The 21,695-nt window shown below is 56.5% G+C and overlaps 2 protein-coding genes across 2 annotated transcripts in view; both read left to right on the forward strand.

Moving 5' to 3' along the window:
• Positions 1–3,546, forward strand: part of ALYREF (Aly/REF export factor) — a 4,223-nt gene extending 677 nt beyond the window's left edge. The window contains exons 2-6 of the mRNA XM_035025771.1: positions 392–524; positions 2,048–2,195; positions 2,805–2,868; positions 2,963–3,137; positions 3,231–3,546. Coding sequence (XP_034881662.1) covers positions 392–524; positions 2,048–2,195; positions 2,805–2,868; positions 2,963–3,137; positions 3,231–3,245 — 535 coding nt within the window. The 3' untranslated portion in view covers positions 3,246–3,546. The remainder of the gene's footprint in view (positions 1–391; positions 525–2,047; positions 2,196–2,804; positions 2,869–2,962; positions 3,138–3,230) is intronic.
• Positions 3,547–16,192: 12,646 nt separating this feature from the next.
• Positions 16,193–20,189, forward strand: ARHGDIA (Rho GDP dissociation inhibitor alpha). The gene is made up of 6 exons (XM_035025777.1): positions 16,193–16,278; positions 17,705–17,920; positions 18,042–18,125; positions 18,382–18,458; positions 18,543–18,606; positions 18,799–20,189. Exons 2-6 carry the CDS (start codon positions 17,731–17,733, stop codon positions 18,996–18,998), a joined length of 615 nt encoding a protein of 204 aa, XP_034881668.1. The 5' UTR covers positions 16,193–16,278; positions 17,705–17,730; the 3' UTR covers positions 18,999–20,189.
• Positions 20,190–21,695: the final 1,506 nt, after the last annotated feature.

Raw genomic sequence — 21,695 nt, forward strand, 5'->3', positions numbered from 1 at the left:
GCGGGGAGGACGGCGGGCTGCGCCGGGCCGGTGGGCGCGGGCGCCTGCCGGGCAGCCGGGTCGCGCGCGGGCCGGGCCCGGGAGGCGGAGACCGTCCCGGCCTTTGTCTCGGCTGGGCGCCGGGCCTCGTGGCGGCGGCGGCCGAGGGGACGTTGGGCGCGGCCGCGCGGGCGGCGGGAAGTTGGCTGGAGGGGACGGAGGGGCTGCGGGACCGGGGGGTCCCGCTGGGTCGCTGCGGCCTGGCGCGGCGTGGGCGGGAAGGGGCGAGCGACCGGCCTCTGCGTTTCCCTCCCGGCCCGGCGGGGAGAGGGCGGCCTGCCCGGGAGGGCGAGGGAGTCTCGAAGACACACTCATGGGTCTGCGTCCGCTCTTGTGTTTTCTTCCTTCTCCAGCCGAAGCAGCTTCCTGACAAGTGGCAGCATGACCTTTTCGACAGCGGCTTCGGGGGTGGCGCAGGCGTGGAGACTGGTGGGAAACTGCTGGTGTCAAATCTGGATTTTGGAGTGTCCGACGCTGATATTCAGGTAAGGGACGGGAGGTTCCCGGTGAGCACTTCACCCTCGCCGAATTGGTCCTGTTCGGGATGTGGTCTTGAATCCCCTGCCACCCCAGGACAGTGAGCCCTCCCGGGCACCCAGGGGCCACCCCTGTCCCCTCTAAGGGGTGCAGGAATGGAAGCAGAGGTCATGGCACAGTTGAAAGTCCGACAAGTAGGTCAGTGTGTTGGAAGACAGGCCCCCGGCTTAGCGTGAGGGGCTGCTGCTCTTCCTGAGACGTGTTCTGTAAACGAAAATCCTCTGCCGGAGCTTTCACTTCTTGGCCCGAAAGATTGGCCTAATGTGAGCCTGTCCTGTGTTAGCGACTCACCTAGGATGTTCGGTTTTTGCTTACTTTGTACTTGTTTTAGTGATTTGTTGGGAGGAAAAAGACCTTTCTCTGTGGAAATTTATAGGCAAAGCACAGAAGCAGGATGGTGCTGGGCATCTTTCCTGCTCCGTTTGCCTTGAGCCCCAAGCTCCGTGTCTTACGGAACTTGTGCCTTGTTTTTCTCGTGGTCTTTTTAGTGGCAGGATTCTCAAACTCAACTTTGGTTGAAGCTTCTTTTTTTGTTGTTTTGTTTGGGGTTTTTTTGTTTTCTGGTTTTTTGGGGGGGGGGGTTGTTTCTGTTTTTCAGGGGTTTTTTTGTTTTTGTTGTTTTGTTTTTTTGTTTGAATTCCAAAGGCATATAAACCTGTTTTCTGATTAAGTAAAGACATCTTGGGGATAAGTCCCAGAGATGGCTGGGTCAGGGTGCTGGGCCTTCCTGGGTTCAATTTCCCAGAGCCCAGCTGTTTGTTTGACTACCGTGGGAGGACAGAGCAAGGCCGGTGAGCACTCACGGTGTCTCAACACTTTTTTTAAGGTGGTTTCTGGCATCCACTGGAAACCGCTTTTGGTGAACTCCTCTTCCCGCTGTGTGCCTGCGGCCGGAGTAGCCCCACACCCCGGGTTCCCTCTCCAACTCCCAGCCTGCCTGAGGTCAGGGCGGTTTCCATGGCAGCGCTTGACTTCAGCCTTTGCGGCAGGCTTGAGTAGGAGGAGAGGGAAAGGTGAGCCAGAACCTGCCCTGGGGGAGGGGCTGGGTCAGGGCTCCCAAACCGCCGGGCCCTGGGAGCTGGTCCGCATGTCGGATAGCATCCCTTGCTCTGCGATCTTGGCCTTTGCTGTTTCTTGGTACAGTCCTTGGGTGTGTTGTCAATTTTCCGCTGTTGGAGAAGGTAGCGACTTACTCTTGTTCCCTTCACTGGTGGGCTCTGTGGTCCTTTACCTGCATCCTGGGACAGATGTAAGGTCCCCGCACTGGCAGGAGCCCTCAGGCCCAGCTGCTCCAGGAAGTTGCTGTCCCATACACCCCTCCCTTCCCCTGGTTTCCACTACCACTGCCCTGCCCCCATCCGTGTCTGCCTCCCAGGGAAATGACCCCAGAGCAGCTCATACTGCCAGGGAACTGCCCTGGGCCACCAGAGGGGAAGCCCCTTCTCTAACAGCTGCTCTTCCCGGCCTCCAGGAGCTCTTCGCTGAATTCGGGACTCTGAAGAAGGCAGCTGTGCATTATGACCGCTCCGGGCGCAGTTTAGGAACAGCTGACGTGCACTTTGAACGGAAGGCAGACGCCCTGAAAGCTATGAAACAGTACAACGGCGTCCCCCTGGATGGTGCGTCTGAGGTTGGACCCAGGATGATGGCGGGGCTGCGGCTCGTTTGTGGAGTCTGGGGCTGGCAGCCATCCGTGCAGGAGTATGGCTTATCCTGTGGCTGAGGACACTTTGCATTCGCCCCTTTGTCTCTCTTTTCCATTCTGCCACCTCTCATGCTGCCCCACACATCTGGACCAACCTCTTGTGAACCCCCATCCAGCAAGCTACATCCCTCCCCTCCTTCAGCTCCTTCCGGAAGACTCACTTCTGTGAAGCCTTCTCAGAACCGCCATAGTACACCTCTGAGTGCGGGGCTGTAGTCGTAAAGACAAAGGTACCAGTTCTTCTTCCGTCAGGCCACCCACACCTTTCCACCCATGAGCACCCCGGACACCTGGCCAGACACCCACCCAGCCCGGACCAAGAAGGAGTGAGGAGGTTTTCGGTGGGGTTGTCACTGGCAGCATCTCGTTCTCCCACCGGTATCGCTCGGCCGCTCCCCTTGTTGGGAGCCTTGGAGATACACAGAGCCCCTCTCCGGTGCTTGCATGGAGACCGGGGTGCGGCACCCCTTGGTGCGTCTCAGAGCCCTCTAACCCGGGGCACCTCTTGTTTTCTCTGCCGCAGGCCGCCCCATGAACATTCAGCTCGTCACGTCACAGATTGACACGCAGCGGAGACCCGCGCAGAGGTGAGCTCCGGGGCTGGGACGCTGCGTGGGCCTGGGGGCACTCGTCCTGCAGGCCCTTCCACGGCACGTGAGTGGGTTCCCTCTTCCCTGCTAGCGTAAACAGAGGCGGGATGACTAGAAGCCGTGGCTCCGGGGCTTTCGGCGGCGGCGGCACCCGGAGAGGCACTCGTGGAGGAAGCCGGGGCCGAGGCAGAGGCACCGGCCGGAGTTCGAAGCAGCAGCTTTCTGCAGAGGAGTTGGATGCGCAGCTGGACGCTTACAACGCGAGAGTAAGTCCCAGGCGAGGGGCGCCGGGGGGTGGACAGGGACTGACCGGAAGCAGGGGCCTCCTGTTGAGTGAGTGATTTTTGTGTGCGTTTCAGATGGACACCAGTTAAAGAGAGCGGCAGATCCTCAAGTGGAGCAGGACCCAGATGTCTCCTCCGTGCTCCCTGGTGGGAGGGGGCCGTGGACTGGGACTGTGCAGCCAATGATGGATTTGTTTCTTTTGTGTTTTAAAATAGGATTTAAAAACTCATGTAAAGGTTTTTTTTTTCTTTCCTTTTTTTTTTTTAAATTCTGAAGCAGCCCTGTTTTGTACCGAGTTATTTTTGGGATAAATGTTACCGGTTGCCGTTGTGGGGAAGGTGGTGTTTTCACCTTTGCCATAATAAAACAGAGACGTGTGTGGAACTGGAGCCATGTGACTCGTCCCCTGTCGCAGTCCTTGCTTGGGCCTGACGGGAGCGTGGGGAGCAGTCCCGCCTGTCTCTGCTCCACCCGTCCCGCCCCCGTTACCTGCAGTGTGGAGTGAGGGGTGGGATGGGGCGCCGCAGGTTGCTGCCGGATTTTGGACAGCCGGTTGGGCTGTCCCTCTCCTCCTGGGGCTCTGCTGCTCAGACCCAGGGATCAGCAGCTCTGACTTTGTAACATAACCCCCTCCTGTTCTCCTCTGTCTCTCACGTCAAAGCAGGCGCCAGCCAGCAAGTGTGTCCTCAAGTCGTATCCCGGTGGAATGCCCGGGGGAGCTGTAGCAGTTGAGTGACGCGCACAGACCCGGAGGGGCTGGTAGATGGCTGCCCCGTCTGGACTCCCTCTGGGACAGAAGAGAGCAAGCCAGAGATGTGCCCTGGGCACTCGCCCTGCCGTGCTGCTCGGAAGAGGCCAAGCTCCCTGCGGGAGGCCGGGCAGGGAGACCCCGCTGAAATCCTCAGGGTTTCCCTCCTCCTCCAGAGGTGCTGCCGGTTGTGCCCCAAAGCCAGTGAGACCTGAGGGCCCTGGATCTGCGGCCCCCGGGCCCGGTCTAGGGTACAGCAGCGCGTGGCAGGTGGTGGCGGCGTGGACAGAGAGACCTGGGAAGGCGGCGGGCTGTGGCGGCGCACAGAGCCTCGTGGCGGGACGGTGGGGACACACCCTGCGGCTCAGCGGTGGCGCTGCCTTTAACTGCCAGTCCTCTGCTGTCACTGCGGAGCCGGCGGCTGCCGCTTGAACGGCCTACTTCACACTAGGCGCTGGACGGAAGGGTGACTGGCACGACCTGGCTCAGCCCTGGAGGAGCCCAGCGTCACGGGAAGGGATCGGAATGTGCCCGGCCTTGGCTGCTGTGGCCGCGAGGGAGGGACGGGCTCGAGGTCAGGTGATCTGGGCACAGTGGGGCGGTGTCCCTGGGAGGTGGTGGTGTCCGCTGGGCAGCCACGCACCAGGTGGGGAGACCGCCCTTGGAGAGGTGGGGGGCTGCCTGAAGAGAACACCTGCTGGAGGGGGACGATGGGCCCAGGCCAGAGGCCAGAGGCGCTCGGACTGACGGCCACCGGGATGGGGGGGCGTGGGGGGGCGGCTCAGGCGCTGGAGCCGTGGCTGAGGGTGCCATGTGTGGGGAGAAAGGCCCAAGAGGAAAGCAGGGGAAGGGGCGACGCTCAGTGTGGGATCTAGGAGGCAGGCAGAGACCAGATGCGGATAGGCGTCCCACGAGTGCTCGGAGCTGGACGTCGCCAATTTAGCAGCTGTAGACACGTGGACACTAGCAAAGCAGCGGCAGGTGGTGTGGCCCAGGGAGGTTTGGAGGTGACAGGAGAAACTGGAGGGGGTGACATCTCAGGAGCTGGGGAGACCACGGGCGGGGGGAAATGACCCTGAGGTTTCGTGAGTCCAGTGGGGTGGATGGAGCCACGCAGACTCCTTATGAGCCAGGAGCGGCCTCGATCGCTTTGAACCTTAACTCCTCATTTGTGAAACAAGAAACCTTTTATTTCAGGAGTTGGAGGAGCCTGTAACTCTGTCTATGCTGGGATGCTCCCGAGAGGGAAAAGGGGGGCTGTTGTGTATGCAGAGACAGCATCCATGATCCAAGGCAAACCGGGCATCTGGCCACTGAAAGGACAGTGTCAGGTGTCCCTGCAAAGGCCAGCACTCTCTGTCCCCCAAAGTATCGTTAAATGAGTGAAAGATGAGATACTATTTGGTGGTTTTACATGTTTTTCTCCTGCACGTTCTCTGCTCAGACGCTGAACTGCAATTGTCCAGCGCCCCTCACAGCCACCCAGATGGACTGAGCTGCCTCCTTAGCCTGGACTTGGGACGCTGTCCGGCCCTCTTCCTGGCTGGCGGTACGTGTGGAAGCTCAGTGGTGGGTCCAAAAGTGGGTACGTGATCCACTTGGCCTGTCTGAGTTACTCTTCACGTGATGAGCAGGAAGCCAGCCCCAGGGAAGAGTGGCAGGAGGCCTACAGGGATGGGAGCCCCTGGGCCTGACTTGTCCTCAGGTGGCTCAGGAGGAGAGGAGCCAGTCAGCTGCCGAGCGCATTCTTGGCTGTTCCTTAGTTGAGCAAAGACGCGTGTGGTCACGGAGCAATCTGGAATGAGAAGCAGCAGGCCTCTCTGCTTGAGGACTGTAGGAGACAGAGGAGCCGGGGGCCTGGATGCGATGAGCGATGGCTGCCTTTGTCCGACGCCCTCTGGGGCCCCCTACCTAACCTACTGTGTGTCTGTGCACATCCCCGGAGTGAGCACGGTTTGGGTCTTGCCTTCAGGGAGCTGAGAGTCAAAAGAAAGACAAAAGTGAGAAATTGTGATACAGTCTAGTAAGTGTGGGAACGTAGCCTCAGCATCTTTTTCGTCCCCGGCTACTAGCCGTCGAAGGTCGTACCTCCCGCACTGCCGGGCCTTCGTGCAGATCTCATTCATCCTCCCAGGAACCTAGTGAAAGGATCTTTCTATTTTTTGAGTTTAAAGAAAACTATTTACTCATCCAGCAAATGTGTGAGTGCTGGCCACGTGCCAGGCGGCATCCCCTTGTGCTGGAAACAGAAATCCCTGCCCTCACAGATGTCCGCTCTGATGGGGGACAGACTGGCAGTGGGGAGGGGAATACAGGATGTCAGCGGTGCCCGGCCAGGTCCATTGGCGGAGTGTGTGACTCTTGATCTTGGATCGTGGATTTGAGCCCCATGTTGGGGATAGAATCACTTAAAAAATAGGGACACCTGGGTGGCTCAGTCGGTTGGGCATCTGCCTTTGGCTCAGGTCGTGATCTCAGGGTCCCTCCTGCTCAGTAGCAGGAGAGTCTGCTGCTTCTGCCCCTCCCCCTGCTTGTGCGCGCTCTCCCTCTCTCTCTCTCTCAAATAAAATAAAATTTAAAAAAAAAGAAAAAAGATAAGCTTAAAAAAACAACATATTCAATCAACACAGGGTGATCGCAGCAATAGAACTGACTCCCCAGTGCTCTCCAGACCCTGATACTGCAGGCGCTCTGTTTCACTTATTTTTTATTTTTATTATTTTTTTGTCACCTCGACCCCCAACGTGGGGCTCAAACTCGCAACCCTGAGATCGAGAGTCACGTCACGTGCTCTCCACTGAGCCAGCCGGATGCCCCTACAAGGCTTTTTTTAAAGGACAGCTTTAGTGAGACATAATTGACATACCATGAAGTTTACCCATTTGGAAGGTAGAATTTTAATTTTACAGTGACTTTACGGTATTCACAGGCTCATAATCCAACACCACATTCAAATTCCAGAATGTTTTCATCACCCCAAAAACAAACCCACTAGCAGTGACTCCCTACTCTCCTCCCCCAGTCCCTGGCGTGCACGAGCCTGTTTTCTGTCTGCGGATTTGCTGATCTGGGACGTGGCACATAAATGGAATCGTACCACACATAACCTTCTGTGTCAGGCTTCTCTCACTTGGCGTCACGTTTTCAAAGTTGACCCGTTTGCTAGCACGAATCGACCCTCCGTGACAATGGACGGCTTTGTTATCCCTACTGTGCGGTGGACCCGCCTTTGGGCTGTTGCCACCGGGGGCTGCTGGGTCTTCCGTGAACATGTGTCTCTAGGACAGGAGTTGCTGGGTCGGAGGGCCGCTCGGGCACACGCTTGCCCGCCGGCCGGGCGCAGGGTTCCCAGCTCGCCCTGTCCACCGTATCTTAGCCAGACGTTAGGTGCGAAGAGGGATCTCCCTGTGGTTTCGCTTGCACTTTCTTTTCTTTATTATCCTTATCCTTTAAAAAAAAAAATCTGGATTGAATATTAGTGATCACAGATAAGAGGCGCCTCCCTGGACTCCACCTGGGAGCACTGGAGGCCCGGGTGGAGCTGAGTGTCCTGCTAGCAGCGTGCACCATGCTCGGCAGAGTCCCTAAAGGTTGGTTTTGTTGGGTGTGACGAAGCACATTTCGTGTCTCTTGGCAGTGCCTCGTGTCATGTAAGTTTTATGGGAATAGTCTCAGACATGTAAAGCTATTCCTGAAGTTGATACAGCTACCAATTTCTATTCAGTCTTAGCCTTATCATTTCTAGTAACATCAGCCTATTTCTCTGTTTAACTGTGAATGTCCTTAGGTGTTATTTTGTAGTGTTGATATTCGGATTTATAGGAAAGAAGTGAAAATAGGGGCACGTGGGTGGCTCAGCCGTTGGGCGTCTGTCTTCGGCTCAGGTCATGATCCCAGGGTCCTGGGATCAGGCCCCACATTGGGCTCCCTGCTCAGCAGGAAGCCTGCTTCTCCCTCTCCCACTCCCCCTGCTTATGTTCCCTCTCTCGCTGTGTCTCTGTCTGTCAAATAAATAAATAAAATCTTAAAAAAAAAAAAGTGAGAATAGTATGGGGAGTTCCCGCAGGCTTCTCACCCAGACTCCCCAAATGCTGGCATTTTCCACTTTTTAAATCTGAACTGATGGAGAGTGAGTGCAGCATGAGGCCACTTTACCCCAAATCCTTCTGTGTCTATTTCTTTAAAAACAAGGATATTCAAAAAATAAAAAATAGGGCAACCCTGTTGGGACCCCTCTCACTCTTGAGAGCTTCTTCTGTATCTTCACTTAATAAACTATCGTTTTACCCCCAAAAATTAATTAAAAAATAAATAAAAACAAGGATATTCTTAGGGGGCCTGGGTGGCTCCGTCGGTGAAGCATCTGACTCTTGGTTTCGGCTCAGGTCATGATCTCAGGGTTGTGAGATCGAGCCCCGTGTCGGGCTCTGCGCTCAGCACGGAGTCTGCTTGAGATTCTCTCTCTCCCTCTGCCCCTCCCCCACGCCCTCTCTTAAAAAACAAAACAAAAACCACAAAGATATTCTTTTACATAATCAGACACTATGACACAATGCCATATCTGAACTGCAGCCTTGCTTCAGTTTAGCCAGTTGGCCTGTGTCCTACATGCTTTTCCTGTCTGCGTGGAAAGCAGTGCCCTGTCCGCTGACCTCAGGGCGTCCGTGCTTGTCTTCAGCCCTGCCTTCTCTTGTGTGACACTTTTGAAGGTTGATCCCATCAGGGGTTGTCTCACTTTTTTATGACTAGACCAGGGTTATGTATTCCTGGTAAGAATACCACAGATGGGCTGTTCCCAGCACGTCCTGTGGGGTACAGGACGGCAGTCTGTCTGTCTAGTTATCGGTGAGGTGGCCTTGCTCATTGGTCCAGATAGGAGCTGCCTGGGTCTCTACTGTAGAGTGACTGCTCTCCACTTCGTGACCCACAATTATCTTGACGGAGACAGCGTGAGATTAAGTGAATACCTGTTTCTCCAAGTTCTGCCCAGTATTCTTAGCATCCTGTTGGGCAAACATTGTCACCATGCTGTCTCATGGTGTCTTTATTTTTTTTTTTAAGATTTATTTATTCACTTGAGAGAGCGAGAATGATAGAGAGAGAGTACATGAGAAGGGGGAGGGTCAGAGGGAGAAGCAGGCTCCCCGATGAGCAGGGAGCCCAATGAGGGGACCTGAGATCATGACCTGAGCCGCTTCACTGACTCAGCCCCCAGGCGCCCCCTTCAACTTTAATTGGAATTCTTTCCTAAGCAAGATGATTTCTAACCACTTATTTGGTTATTTATATCAGCATAGACTCAAGGATATTTATTTGATTCTATGAGTCATAACCTGGTAGCTGTTACTTTGTTGCTTAGTCTGTTTTAGCTTCAGCCATCAGGAACCTACTGTGCAGGCGCCTGGGTGGCTCAGACGTTAAGCGTCTGCCTTCGGCTCAGGTCATGGTCCCAGAGTCCTGGGATCGAGTCCCACATCGGGCTCCCTGCTCGGCGGGAAGCCTGCTTCTCCGTCTCCCACTCCCCGTGCTTGTGGTCCCTCTCTCTGTGTGTCTCTGTCAAATAAATAAAATCTTAAAAAAAAAAAAAAAATGAGTGTTTACCTACCTTAGTTTCAGAGCTGCTAACCGAGAACCCTGCGAGAAACGATTACTGACCAGGGTACGCACGGTATTGAGTTCTGTTACTTTTGTGTTGAGCTATGGAGTATCTAGTGAAAAATTACTGTTTTCCAAAGCTGTTTGGTGAGTCCTTTTCTTCTCTGCCCCTTTGGTGTAATTTGTACTATAGTTAGGTTCATTGGTTACACTTTGTATTCCACTGTGGCTTACCCACATATCCTGGGGGATTTTTTTTGGGGGGGTAACTTAAATATATTAATTGTTACAGAATTATACATGGTTGTGTAATGTTCATAAATGTTTATCTGACTTACACTAATTGGCTGTTATCAATGACTCAATCTGGGATCAACCGACCATTGGAGGAAAACAGCAATAAATAATATGTAGTTAAAGATTTTAATGCAAAAATAAAACCATCAGAGTACCAGGAAATAAGCTCATTAATTTAAAATATATCAACTTGTCTGTGATCATTTAGCCTCAGCTAGGCCAGAGCCAATTTTTATGTAATCTATGCAAGTTGTAAAAATAAATTATAAAATGTTTTAGCGTGCTAATTAACGGGAGCATGCCAGGTTTTTTAGTGTACAAATCCATCACAAACAAGTCATTCGAGTTACCATTAATGATTTTATAGACTTTACCATTTCCTTTTGTTGTTGTTCCTGTCAAATATATACACATCCAGGTGATCATAATGATACCTTTTTTAAAAAAATATTTATTTATTTATTTTAGAGAGAGCACAGGCTGGGGGAGAGGCAGAGGGAGAGGCAGAAGCAGACTCCTCGGTGAGCAGGGATCCCGACATGGGGCTTAATCCCAGGACCCTGAGATCATGACCTGATCCCAAATCAAGAGTTGGACACTCAACCAGGCGCCCCTTGATACTTAAGAAAAAAAAAAATCTAATGTTCATCATTGGAGGTTACTTGGGCTCTAATGTATTCTAAAAATTGGCAGATAAACAGAAAAAAAATTTTTTTCTATACAAATTGTATTTTGAAGGGATTACATAGCTGATGACTCCAGTTTTTTTTTTTAAGAATTCCAGCTAAGAAATGCAGAAGTATTAGAAAATCACCATTTTATGATGCCTAATAAAACAATACATGTTGAGAACAATCCTTAGAGGCTGCTGAAGACATTGGATGAAAGGTCGATGTGGCAATTGATGGCAGGGGGGCCAGCCTGATGTCCCGGAGCCAGCTACACCTCACTCCAGGTGGGACGAGCAGAGTGCCCCCGAGGTGAAGAGGTGGGAAGCCCACAGCCCTCTGAAAGCTGACCTGGGGCTCACCCAGCAAGACGGTAGAAGAACACACCACGCCACCCCTGGAGGGTCTGATCAGGAAGATCCACCCTGAGCCACCCAGGCGTCCCTTGAACAAGAGTTCTGAGACAGGAAAATCGAACACTTAGTATTTGATAATACTAAGAAAGCATTGTTAACTTTGGTAGGTATGTTAATGGTATTGTTATATTGAAAATAAGAATCCCTATTTTGCAGGTGAAATGGAAAAAAGAAGCAGCTCAAAAAAATTAAAAACTTAGGGCAGGGAGGACTTCTAAAAACTTACATAAATCAAAAAATTCCAAAAATTTAAGACAAACCAAACATAAATAGGCAGTTCACAAAAGAAACAAGAAAATATGCCCTTTTAGGGCTGCCTGGCTGGCTCAGTCAGTGGAGTGTGTGACTCTCGATCTCAGGGTTGAGTTTGAGCCCCATGTTGGGTGCAGAGATTATTTAAAACTAAAATCTTTGGGGCGGCTGGGTGGCTCAGTCATTAAATGTCTGCCTTCGGCTCAGGTCATGATCCCAGGGTCCTGGAATTGAGCCCCACATTGGGCTCCCTGCTCAGCGAGGAGCCTGCTTCTCCCTCTCCCACTCCCCCTGCTTGTGTTCCCTCTCTCGCTGTGTCTCTCTCTGTCAAATAAAATCTTTAAAAAAAAATTAAAAATAAATTAAGATATAGTACTTAACAAAAATGAAAGAAAATGAAAGTCAAGGGCGCCTGGGTGGCTCAGTCATTAAGCGTCTGCCTTTGGCTCGGGTCATGGTCCCAGGGTCCTGGGATAGAGTCCCACATCGGGCTCCCTGCTCGGCAGGAAGACTGCTTCTCCCTCTCCCTGCCGTTCCCCTGCTTGTCCTCTCTCTCTCTCTCTCTCTCAAATAAATAAATAAAACCTTAAAAAAAAAAAAAAAGAAAAGAAAATGAAAGTCAAGGGACGCCTGGGTGGCTCAGTCGGTTAAGCATCTGCCTTCGGCTCAGGTCATGATCCCAGGGTCCTGGGATTGAGCCCCCATCGGGCTCCCTGCTCAGCAGGAGTCTCCTTGTCCCTCTCCCTCTACCTCTCCCACCGCCCCCCACACACACTTGTGGGCTCTCTCTCTCAAATAAATAATAAATAGAATTAAAAAAAAAGAAAGAAAGAAAAGAAAATGAAAGTCAAGCCATAGAAAATATGTCAAATCAGGGCTGCCTGGCTGGCTCAGTAGGTGGAGCATGTGACTCTTGATCTCAGGGATGTGAGTTCAAGCCCCATGTTGGGTGTAGAGATGACTTAAAAATAAAATCTTAAAAATACATATATTTCCAAATCATACACCTGGTAAAAGATATCCAGAACATATAAATACTATTATACCTGAATAAGACAACCCAATTTAAAACTGGACAAGAGCCTTGAGTAGATGTTCCAAGGAAGACTCTTCATCAGGGAAATGCAAGTCAAACCCACAATGAGACACCATGTCACACCGGGCTTTAATCAAAAAGACAATGCCAAGTATCATCGAGGGTGTGCCTGACTGGAACCTTCTGATAGTGCCAGCAGGATTGTAAAATGGTACCTCCACCGTGGAAAACATGGGGAATTCCACTTCTGGGAATGTACCCGAGGGAAATGAACACATGTTCACACAAGGACAAATGCAAATGTTCACAATCGACAAAAGGAAACAAAAAGTCCATCAACTGACGAATGAGTACAAAGAAAACGTGCTATACTTATACAACAAACAGGACAAAATACACATTCTATGCCAACATCACTCTAGGGGGATCACAAGACATCCTAAGACTGTTGGTTGTATGGTTCCACATTTGTAGGTACAGAAAGCAGGACAGTGGTCGTCAGGGTCTGGGAGAGATGGGCCGCTGGGAACAGGCAACAAGGACAAATAGCTCAACATAAAGTTTGGAGGGATGTTTTTGCAACTCTACACATTTACTAAAAAATAACTGAATTATAAACTTTGGATGGATGGATTTTGTAAATTATACCTTGATAGAGCTGTAAAAAAAATTAGTTTGTCTATATCATTCACTATTTTATTTGAATCCTGTGAAAAGTTTTAATTCACAGGGTTTTTTAAGTACTGTGCATTAACATTTATTAATTACCTCTTAGATATTCCCGTGACATGGGAGAGCACGGGGCCCCTCGGTGGTCTGTCCTGAGCTGTTGCACGCTTTTCAGATGCGTGTGAGGAAAATGTTTGATGCCGTAAAAATGCTGCAGTAAACCTTGTCACCAAACCCCTGCTCCCACCCACGGTCATTTCCTCAGGGTACGTTTGTAAACGGGTCCTTGCTGAGACACACCATCTGAACACTGTTACGGTGTAAGGTGTCTGTTCACGGGGTGCTTCCAGCCCCACCAGCCACCCCCGTGTCAGGGAAGGCCATGCTGTTATCCTGCATGCTCGCCTCTCTTAGGTTCTTTGCTAATTTGATAAAAAGTTCAAAATGGTGTCATGGCCCCCCTTGTGATGGTGCAAACACTAAAGGAAGCACCACACCACATTCCCCACGGGTTGGTTCCCACGGGTCTGCTCTCCACCCCACAGAAAGGACAGGGGACAGGAGTGGCTCAGTGCTGGGCTGGGTGCTGCCCCCAGGGTCTCAGCCGTGGGGGGCTCTACAGGACCCCAGCGTCCTTCAACAGGACACAAGGTGGAGCAAAGAGGATGATTCTATGGATTAAGACACCAGCATACTTCTAACTGCAACGCACGCAGTTTAACTTGACTCCGAGTCCACCAAAAAGTGAAAGAACTCACAATGCAATCAAGGAAAATACTGTTTGGATCTCTAATGATGCTTAGGACTGTTGAGACTTTTCCTGGTTGGTATTCCAGATGCTGACCGCTCCATAAGAAATTACCCAAAACCCAGTGGGAAGCAAATGTGGTTCTCTATCACCCTCACAGATGGTGCAGTTCAGGCAGGGGGATGGGATGGTTTATCTGGTGCTGTGGGGCAGGGCTTCTGGGTTGTGAGCCCCAATTTTCAGATTAAGAAAAGCCACACCCCCGCCTCGCTCTCACCTGCGCCCCGAGCAGAAGCCAAAACGGGAGGAGACTTTTGGGGGTCCTGGGAGGCAGTGTGTTTACAGAAGGGGAATGTGCGGGCCACATGTTCTTCGCTTTTCTTCCCTTCGAGAGGTGGACTCTAACTTCCTGCCCTTAGACCTGGGCCGGCTCAAGTTCAGGGCTTGGCCAGTGAAAAGCTGCAGGAGTTTGGCTCCTAGCACTTCCCCGGGGGTCCACAAGGAGACTTGTGAACAGGCCTCTCAGAACATGGGCTCTTGGACTCCGGCTGCCAAAATCGCACAGCAGCCGTGCGGAAGGGCCTCGGGCTGGGGCTCCGGCACGGACCTGATCTGCCCGCAGCTGCACTCAGCCCGAGAAGCGCGGAGAGAGCTGTGAATCCCTGCTTGAAGACCGCATTCTGGAGTGGTCCCTCACACGGCAGTGGATGCGTGAACAGGGCGGATGATGGTACCGTGGTTGTTGCTTCTCCCCAGAAAGGATCCTCGTCCTTTGAGATAGATACGTGCTCAAATAGTGACGGTGCAAATACCCTCTGAGGTTTGCTTCAGACCAGCTGCGTGTATGGGGAGGAGGGAGGGCACAGTGGAACCAGACAGGCCCTAGGCTGGTAACTGCTGAAGCGGCAGGTGCACGGGCTCACAGTACCGTTCTTTCTACTTTGGTGCATGTGGTGGGCCACCTCCAAGACAGGCCTAGCGGCCTCGCCTGCTGGCGCTCTCATCCCTGGGGTCCCCTCCTACACGGTACTAGGGCAGGTTGGTGTGACCAGAAGAGTGCAGGAGGGACCTTGCTTCTGAGATTTAGGTTATTAGAGACAGCGCGGCTTCGTCCTGAGTGCTTGCTGTTTCGCTGGCTCTTGTTCTCCGTCCCTCGCTCTCTGAGGCCTCACCTGGGAGAAGCCAGCTACCCTGCTGTGAGCGGCCCTCCGGAGGGGCCAGGAGTTGTAGGTGGCAGGGCACTAAATCACTCCAGCCCACGAAGAACTGAACCTCCTGCTCACAGCATTTGCAAGAGCTTGGAATTGCAGCCGATCTTAGGGGCGACCGCTCCGGCCAGCGGCTTGCTGCAACCTCCGGAGACCAGGAGCCAGAACCGCCCGCCAAGCAGCTCCTGATCCTCAGGACTGTAGAGTAACTCTCGTCCTAAGCTGCTAAATGAAGGGTACATGTTTTTACACAGTAATTGATTCCGAATAAAATGTTTGAAATTCTCTACAATAGCGTTTTTTGATTTGTGTTTTGTTTCTTAAAAGCACTTGGGGGGGCGCCTGGGTGGCTCAGTCGTTAAGCCTCTGCCTTGCGCTCAGGTCACGATCCCAGGTCCCCAGGCCCCGGATGGAGCCCCGCATCGCGCTCCTTGCTCCGGGGAGTCTGCTTCTCCGCTCCCTCTGCTGCTCCCCCTGCTTGTGCGCGCTCTCTAATGAATAAGTAAAATCTTGATAAATAAATGAAGCCCTTGGGTAATCTGAAAGCAGACTTTCCCTCTCCCTGCAGTTGGGCTACGCAGGACAGCGGGCGGCGGGTCCCGGGTTTACGACAGGAAGCCTCCCAAGCGACACACCGGGCCGAGCTGCGCAAAGCGGAGGGCGCGACTCCTGGGCTACACAAAATCCGCGATATTCCTCAGATACTAAAAGGCCTCCCCAAGATGGCCAGGCTCCTATTTCGCATTCAGTTCGTGACCGAAAAGGCCCCCCGGCACACAACGGGCTGTGCGCCGCCTGCGACCCCCGCCAGGCCCCGCAGCCCCGGCGCAGGGGGCCGGGCACCCGCGGCCTGCTGGGGACCTGCGAGGACCTGGCGGGGGCTGCAGTGTCCCCCGGTCTGCGCCCGGCCCACGTCGGGCACCGGCCGACAGCCGGGGGCTTCTATCGTGCGCGGGGATCAGCGCACGGAAGCGACCGGGCCACCTGCGCCGGGTGCCCCCGGAGGCACGGGGCGAGGACCGCCGCGGGCACAGGCTCCCCTCTCGCCGCGCTGGGACCCCAGGGCGGCCGGTGGGCAGTCGGGCGACAAAGACCGCTAGTCCCGCGCTTGACAGACGCGCGTTGGGGCACTTCGGGGACAAGTCACGACGAACGGGGGACGCACGCGAGGCCGTGAAACTGCCTCCCGCCCTCGGCTGGCGGCCGTGCCCCGAGGGCGCCCACGACCAGACAACAAGGGCAGCAGAGCGCGCGAAGCCCCAACCCGGCCCGACCTCGCGGGACGCGCCCACGAGGCCGCCTCCACAAGATGGCGGCGGCGCGCTCCCGGCAGCCCGCGCGCGCGCATGCGCCCGCCGCCGCCCGCCCGGCGCGAGCGGAAGTCGCGTGACCCCGGAAGCGGCGGGCCGGGCGCGCGCGGGCGGGGCGGCGACGTTCGTCATTCCGTGCGGGAGGGAGCGCGAGAGCGGCGCGGTCGACCCTCCGGTGAGCGGCGGCGCTGGCGGCGGTGGGCAGGGTGGGGGGGGTGGGGGGGCGGGGCGGGACCGGGGAGGGGGCGCCTTGGGGCCGAGGGCGCCGCGCCTTTGTTCGCGCCGCTCGCCGGGGCTGGGCGCGGGCCTCCTTAGGGGCCGCCGCCCGTGTCCCGCGGCGCCCCCGCCCGCGCAGATGCGCGCCGGCCAGACCCAGGCCTGGCGCCCCGTCCCCGGAGATGCGGGCGCGGCGCCCGGCCCGAGCGGCGTGGTCCCCGAGCACCCCACCCCGCGCGGTGCGCCCGCCCGCCCGCCCAGATTGCGGAGCCCTGCGGAAGGAAGCGTGGGCCACGGCCATCGCACTCGGAGGAGCCTGGCGCCTGCGGCCGCACTTGGGTGGCGTCAGGGCGTGAGCCTTCTAGAGGAATTCCAGAGGAAGCGGCCGGGAGGCCTGGAGGAGCGGGCGGGCCCCACCCCACCTGTGGCGGCCGGCCGGCCGGCTCGGGGTTCCCGGCGGCCCTTTGTGAGGTCCGGTGCTCGGGCAGCTCCAGGCAGCCAGCCCGGTCCCGTGGGGAGAGGCGTTGGTTTCCTTGCCGGGGCAAGCTGAGGTCTAGCGTGGACTTCGGTGCCGGCCAGAGGATCTGAGTGGGCTTCCGCTGTTCCTCGGCGACTCTAGCGGGGTGCGATGGGGATCCTTAGGGAGCCCAGTGGGCTGCTGCCTGCACTGCTCCTTGCTCCCCCAGCGCTGTCCCAAGCTCTTTTGGGCCAGGATCCGGGAAGGGAGGGTCCTGAGACCAGGTGGGCATTGCAGCACTTCCCACATTCTAGGTCACATGCTCTCACAAATTGGAAAGAAGGTTGGCAGATGGTGAGGGTTCCTCATGCCCGTCTGGGACCCACCTGTGGGACTCAGGCTGGCCCGGTCATCTGAGCTCCAGGAGAACCCTGCGTTTGCAGGATGGGGCCTTGCTTCACTGTTAGGACAGAGCCCAGTGAGTGTGTGCGGTCAGGGAGACCCAGGAGGAGGTGTTCCTTGGCAGAGGGTCTGGGCAGCTTCGAAAGAATCGCAGGATTTTGGAGGTGACCCCACCCTGTCAGTAGGGGCTGGGGGTGCTGTCTCCTCCCCCAGGTGTGGGAGATGTATGTTTGGTCTTCCTGGGGAGCAGGACTAAGCAGGTCCTACTTACTTCCGGATGCTCTAGCGAGACTTCCAGCGGGTCCCCAAGGTGGGCACTTTCTGGGCTTCAGGAGTCTGTGTTTGGGACTTTTGCAGAGCTCTGTCTGCAGCTGCTTTTCTCCAAAAGGCATACATTCCCTTGGGCCCAAACCCGCAGAGGGTCTGTCAATACACTGTACGTGTGCTGGCGGTGGGGCTTGCTGAGGGGCCGGAGAGGGAGACGCTGCGGCCTTTCAGGCTGCCGCAGCCCTGTCCTTGCCCACAGGTGTCCCAGACCAGCTAGAGGTGAGCATGGCTGAGCAGGAGCCTACAGCTGAGCAGCTAGCACAGATTGCAGCCGAGAACGAGGAGGATGAGCACTCGGTCAACTACAAGCCCCCCGCCCAGAAGAGCATCCAGGAGATCCAGGAGCTGGACAAGGATGACGAGAGTCTGCGCAAATACAAGGAGGCCCTCTTGGGCCGCGTAACTGTGTCTGCTGGTAAGTGGGCTGAGGCAGCACCAAGAGGGACACCTGTCACTTCTGGGTTTCTGCTGCCAGTCCCTCCCCCCGCCAACGGCAAGTCGGGTGGGATGGAGCTCTGACCTGCTCTTATCCGCAGACCCCAGCGTCCCCAATGTTGTGGTGACCCGCCTGACCCTGGTGTGTAGCACGGCCCCCGGCCCCCTGGAGCTGGACCTGACAGGTGAGTGGCATCACTGAGGTCCTTGGCTGCTGGCTCCCTGCTGTTTCTCAGAATGCGGGTGCCCTCTTGTGGGGCGCGGGAGAAGTGCAACCAGGAAGTTTGCAGGCTCTGGCTTTGGAGGGGCCTGAGTCCTGGGTGGGGCCTTGTGGGTCCGGGCGGGAACGGAAGGAGTGTGGAGCGGCTGCAGATGGGAGACGCTGGGGTGAGCAGCTTCCTGTAGCTGAGCCTTTTAGCGCGATTTTTTTCTTGGGCGCAGGCGACCTGGAAAGCTTCAAGAAGCAGTCCTTTGTACTGAAGGAGGGCGTGGAGTACCGGATAAAAATCTCGTTCCGAGTAAGGCAGACGCCGTGGGAGGTGCTGGGAGGCCTTGGGCCTGGAGGGCCCCCACCGAGCTCTGCCTGGGTTCTCTCCCTGCAGGTGAACCGGGAAATCGTGTCCGGCATGAAGTACATCCAGCACACGTACAGGAAAGGCGTCAAGAGTGAGTGGGGGGGCAGGGGGCGGCGGTGCTTGACCCCTGCCTGCAAGATGGGGTGGCTGGCCTGTGGGAAGGGGCAAGGTGGAGGTGGCCCAAGGGCTCTGGGATCAGGAGGGAGAGGAAGAAGGCGGTGTGTGCCCTCGGCCCTGGGTGGGGTCAGGCAGCTCTGGTGACCGGCTCATCTCCTGCACACAGTTGACAAGACTGACTACATGGTGGGGAGCTACGGGCCCCGGGCAGAGGAGTATGAGTTTCTGACCCCCACGGAGGAGGCGCCCAAGGGTATGTTGGCTCGAGGCAGCTACAACATCAAGTCCCGGTTCACAGACGACGACAAGACTGACCACCTGTCCTGGGAGTGGAACCTTACCATCAAAAAGGAATGGAAGGACTGAGCCCTGGCCCGGAAGGCGGGCAGGCCTTCGGACAGACAGACGGACCTGTCTGATGTGCCCCACCCCTACCACCCCCACCCCATCCCAACCCCTTACCAAAGTGCTGACGGGTCTGCCCCCCTGGCCGACCCTATCCATCCCTCCTGGCCCTGCCCTGCAGGCCCCAGCCTCCTCGGTGGTCTTCGCCTTGCTGCTTCTGCCTGTGCTGGGGGGGTAGAGGGGGAAGGGAGCCTCCAGGCCAGGCCTCCACCTCCCCTTCCGTACCCCTTCGGGTTCCCCCACCTGTCCTAACCCGACCTGAGGCCCTGGCTTTTCCAAGGGAATCTCATGGGGTGCTCAGGTCCCTTGTGGGCCTTTGCAGTTGCCCTGAATCCTGTTCTTTCTCTTCTTCCGGGGTGGGGGTGGGGGTGGGGTGGGGTGCATGATTCAAGGCCTCTTGGGGGCCAGCCACCCTCCTGCTTTCACCTGTCCCCGGTCAGTTCATCCATCGCTGTCAGTAACTGTCTAACCATGATGCCTTAACATGTGGAACGTGTGCTGTGGGGGCCTTCACTAACCTCTAACCCCCCCATGTCTGCATGAGCATGTGGTCCCCCCCGGTCCCTGCCCCATCCGCAGGCCCCGTGGCCCGGGGAGGTGTGTGGGGTGTGCTCTGTTCCCCCGCCTTCTGCCCGCCAGGGCCTGGCCAGCCCCCTCCCCCGGCCAGGGCTGTGCGGATGGCTCCAGGGGCTGGGGGAAAGCTAACTTGCCAAAACTGAAGTTGCCTCCATTCCCATCTGGGAGGCCAGGTGTCCTCACACCTCTGCCTTCTTTGTCCCACTGGGCAGTGCCAGAGCCCACGGCCCCAGCAGAGAGCCCGCGGCGGACAAAGCCAGCGGCCGAGCCTTATTGTCCCACCGGGGCCTGCCGGCCTGGAGTCGCGTGCCTGGCCTGCCAGTATTTATTGCCTCCATACATGCCGTCCTCTGGGCCCCCTGGCCTGCCACCTCTGCCCCCAGGCTCGGTGCCACCATCCCCGGCAGGCCCTCCCCGGACCCAGCCAGGACAATTGCGGGACCAAGCGCGCACAGTCGGAGCCCTCCCCTGTGCCTCCCCTCCCCTTGCCTCCCCTGGTAGGCCCGGGCCTAGAATGTTCAGGAACCTGACCCTGCTTCTCCTTTTCTGACCGGGAAATAAACTCCCCCAAAGGAGCCAGGGTGTCTGCTGCTTGTCTCCGGAGGGGGGTGGGGGGCAGCTGGGGTGCATGGGGTGGTGCTGGGGCTTCCCCCCCAGGCTGCAGCCACTGCACCTGTGGCTGTGGAAGAGAGTGAATGGAAGGCTTTCATACCAGTTTCATCTGGCCAGTGCTTCACTGGGTGTAGGCCTGGTGTCTCCCCAAATTGCCCAGGTTACACCGTTCTTGGCCAGTGGGGGTGGGTGCGCAGGTCTTTCTGGGAGTCTGGAGCACGGGCTCCACAGAGGAAATGCCCCAACCCTGAAGAAGGGGAACCTCGCTGGAGACGAGACCTGTGTCAGAGGCGTCCGTGGGGGGAGGGGGGGAGGGGGTCCCTGCGTGGTGTGGCCGGGCTGCCCTGCAGTGGGGGCAGGAGGGCGCCGGGAAGTCGTTGCTGTGGGCGGCAGGGCTCCGGAGGGCCCCACGGGATCAGGGGTCCGAAGGTGGAATGAGTGAAGTGGGGTAGCTGGGAGGAGACGGGGGGACCTCACTGCTTAGAGGTGCGAAAGAGCAGCAAGGGGGACTCCTGAAGGACAGCCAGTCCCACTGCCTCGCATGGCCTCTACGGGACCCTGGGGGTGGGGGGTGTGGGAGGATGACACTGCCCCCCCCCCCGCACCACCCCAGGGCGTTAGCAACTATGTGCCCCCTCCCCAGCCCCAGGACGGAAAAGGCAGATGGGGAACCTAAGCTCCAGAAACCCTCTCGTCTGGCCTGGGGCCTGTTGTGAAACATCTGTGCGCCGTCTGAGTGGGTTAGAAAAGTGGTTTTGTGCCACGCTTGGTGGGGACGGGAAGCCGCTCTCTTAGAGGCTGCTGGCCCCACCTCTGGGGGCCTGCCCCTCCTGCCGGTGCTTACCTGCAGGGTGTGCTCTGCCAGCAGCTTATCGCCGGCTGGGGCTGGGGTGGAGCGGTGACCACACGCCTGTGCCAGGGCCGCCTCCACGTGGCTGGCACCTGCCTCGGCCCCGCTCAGCGGCGCCCCCTGCTGGATGACAAGTGAAGGGGCCCTTCCTGCCCAAACACAGGTCCGAGAGCGGCCGCAGGAAGCAGCCGAGGCCCGGGCTCTCGATTCCACATGCCACAGGGGCAAAGAGCGGGCCTGCCCCAAGTCCGGTAGCACGGGCCCGGGCAGGGAGAGCCAGTGGGGCTGCACCGTTCTGGGCTCTGGGTCTGGCGCCCTCCCCACTGAACTCGGACCAGCTACCTCTGAAACTCACCGCTGCCCCCAGAGGTGTAACCAGGCAGCAGCTCCCAGCTCAGCGGGCCCACCGCCGCTCTGGGGCTGGCCACTGCCACACCTCTCCCGGCACGTCTCCTCAAAGGTCCAGGGAAAATCTAAACCCAGGGTAATCGTGCCATCAACAGTTCAGTGGGCCAGGGCCCTCTGAGGCTCTGTCAGGCCATGGACTTTCCCAGCTTTAGTCACACACATGAACTCGGACCCGAAGTGCTGAGTTGGACGGGCACCTTGCCAAGAGCCAG

The sequence above is a fragment of the Mirounga leonina genome, unplaced genomic scaffold, assembly GCF_011800145.1.
Source record: "Mirounga leonina isolate KUSES-001 unplaced genomic scaffold, KU_Mleo_1.0 Mir_197, whole genome shotgun sequence".
Taxonomy (NCBI): Eukaryota; Metazoa; Chordata; class Mammalia; order Carnivora; family Phocidae; genus Mirounga; species Mirounga leonina.

Bases quoted from the DNA above. Each gene is read 5' to 3' on its own strand.
- ARHGDIA (XM_035025777.1), top strand. From the start codon at position 17,731: ATGGCTGAGCAGGAGCCTACAGCTGAGCAGCTAGCACAGATTGCAGCC. The intron at 18,126-18,381 runs GTGAGTGGCATC...TCTTGGGCGCAG, and splicing joins CCTGGAGCTGGACCTGACAG to GCGACCTGGAAAGCTTCAAG. The intron at 18,459-18,542 runs GTAAGGCAGACG...CTCTCCCTGCAG, and splicing joins GGATAAAAATCTCGTTCCGA to GTGAACCGGGAAATCGTGTC.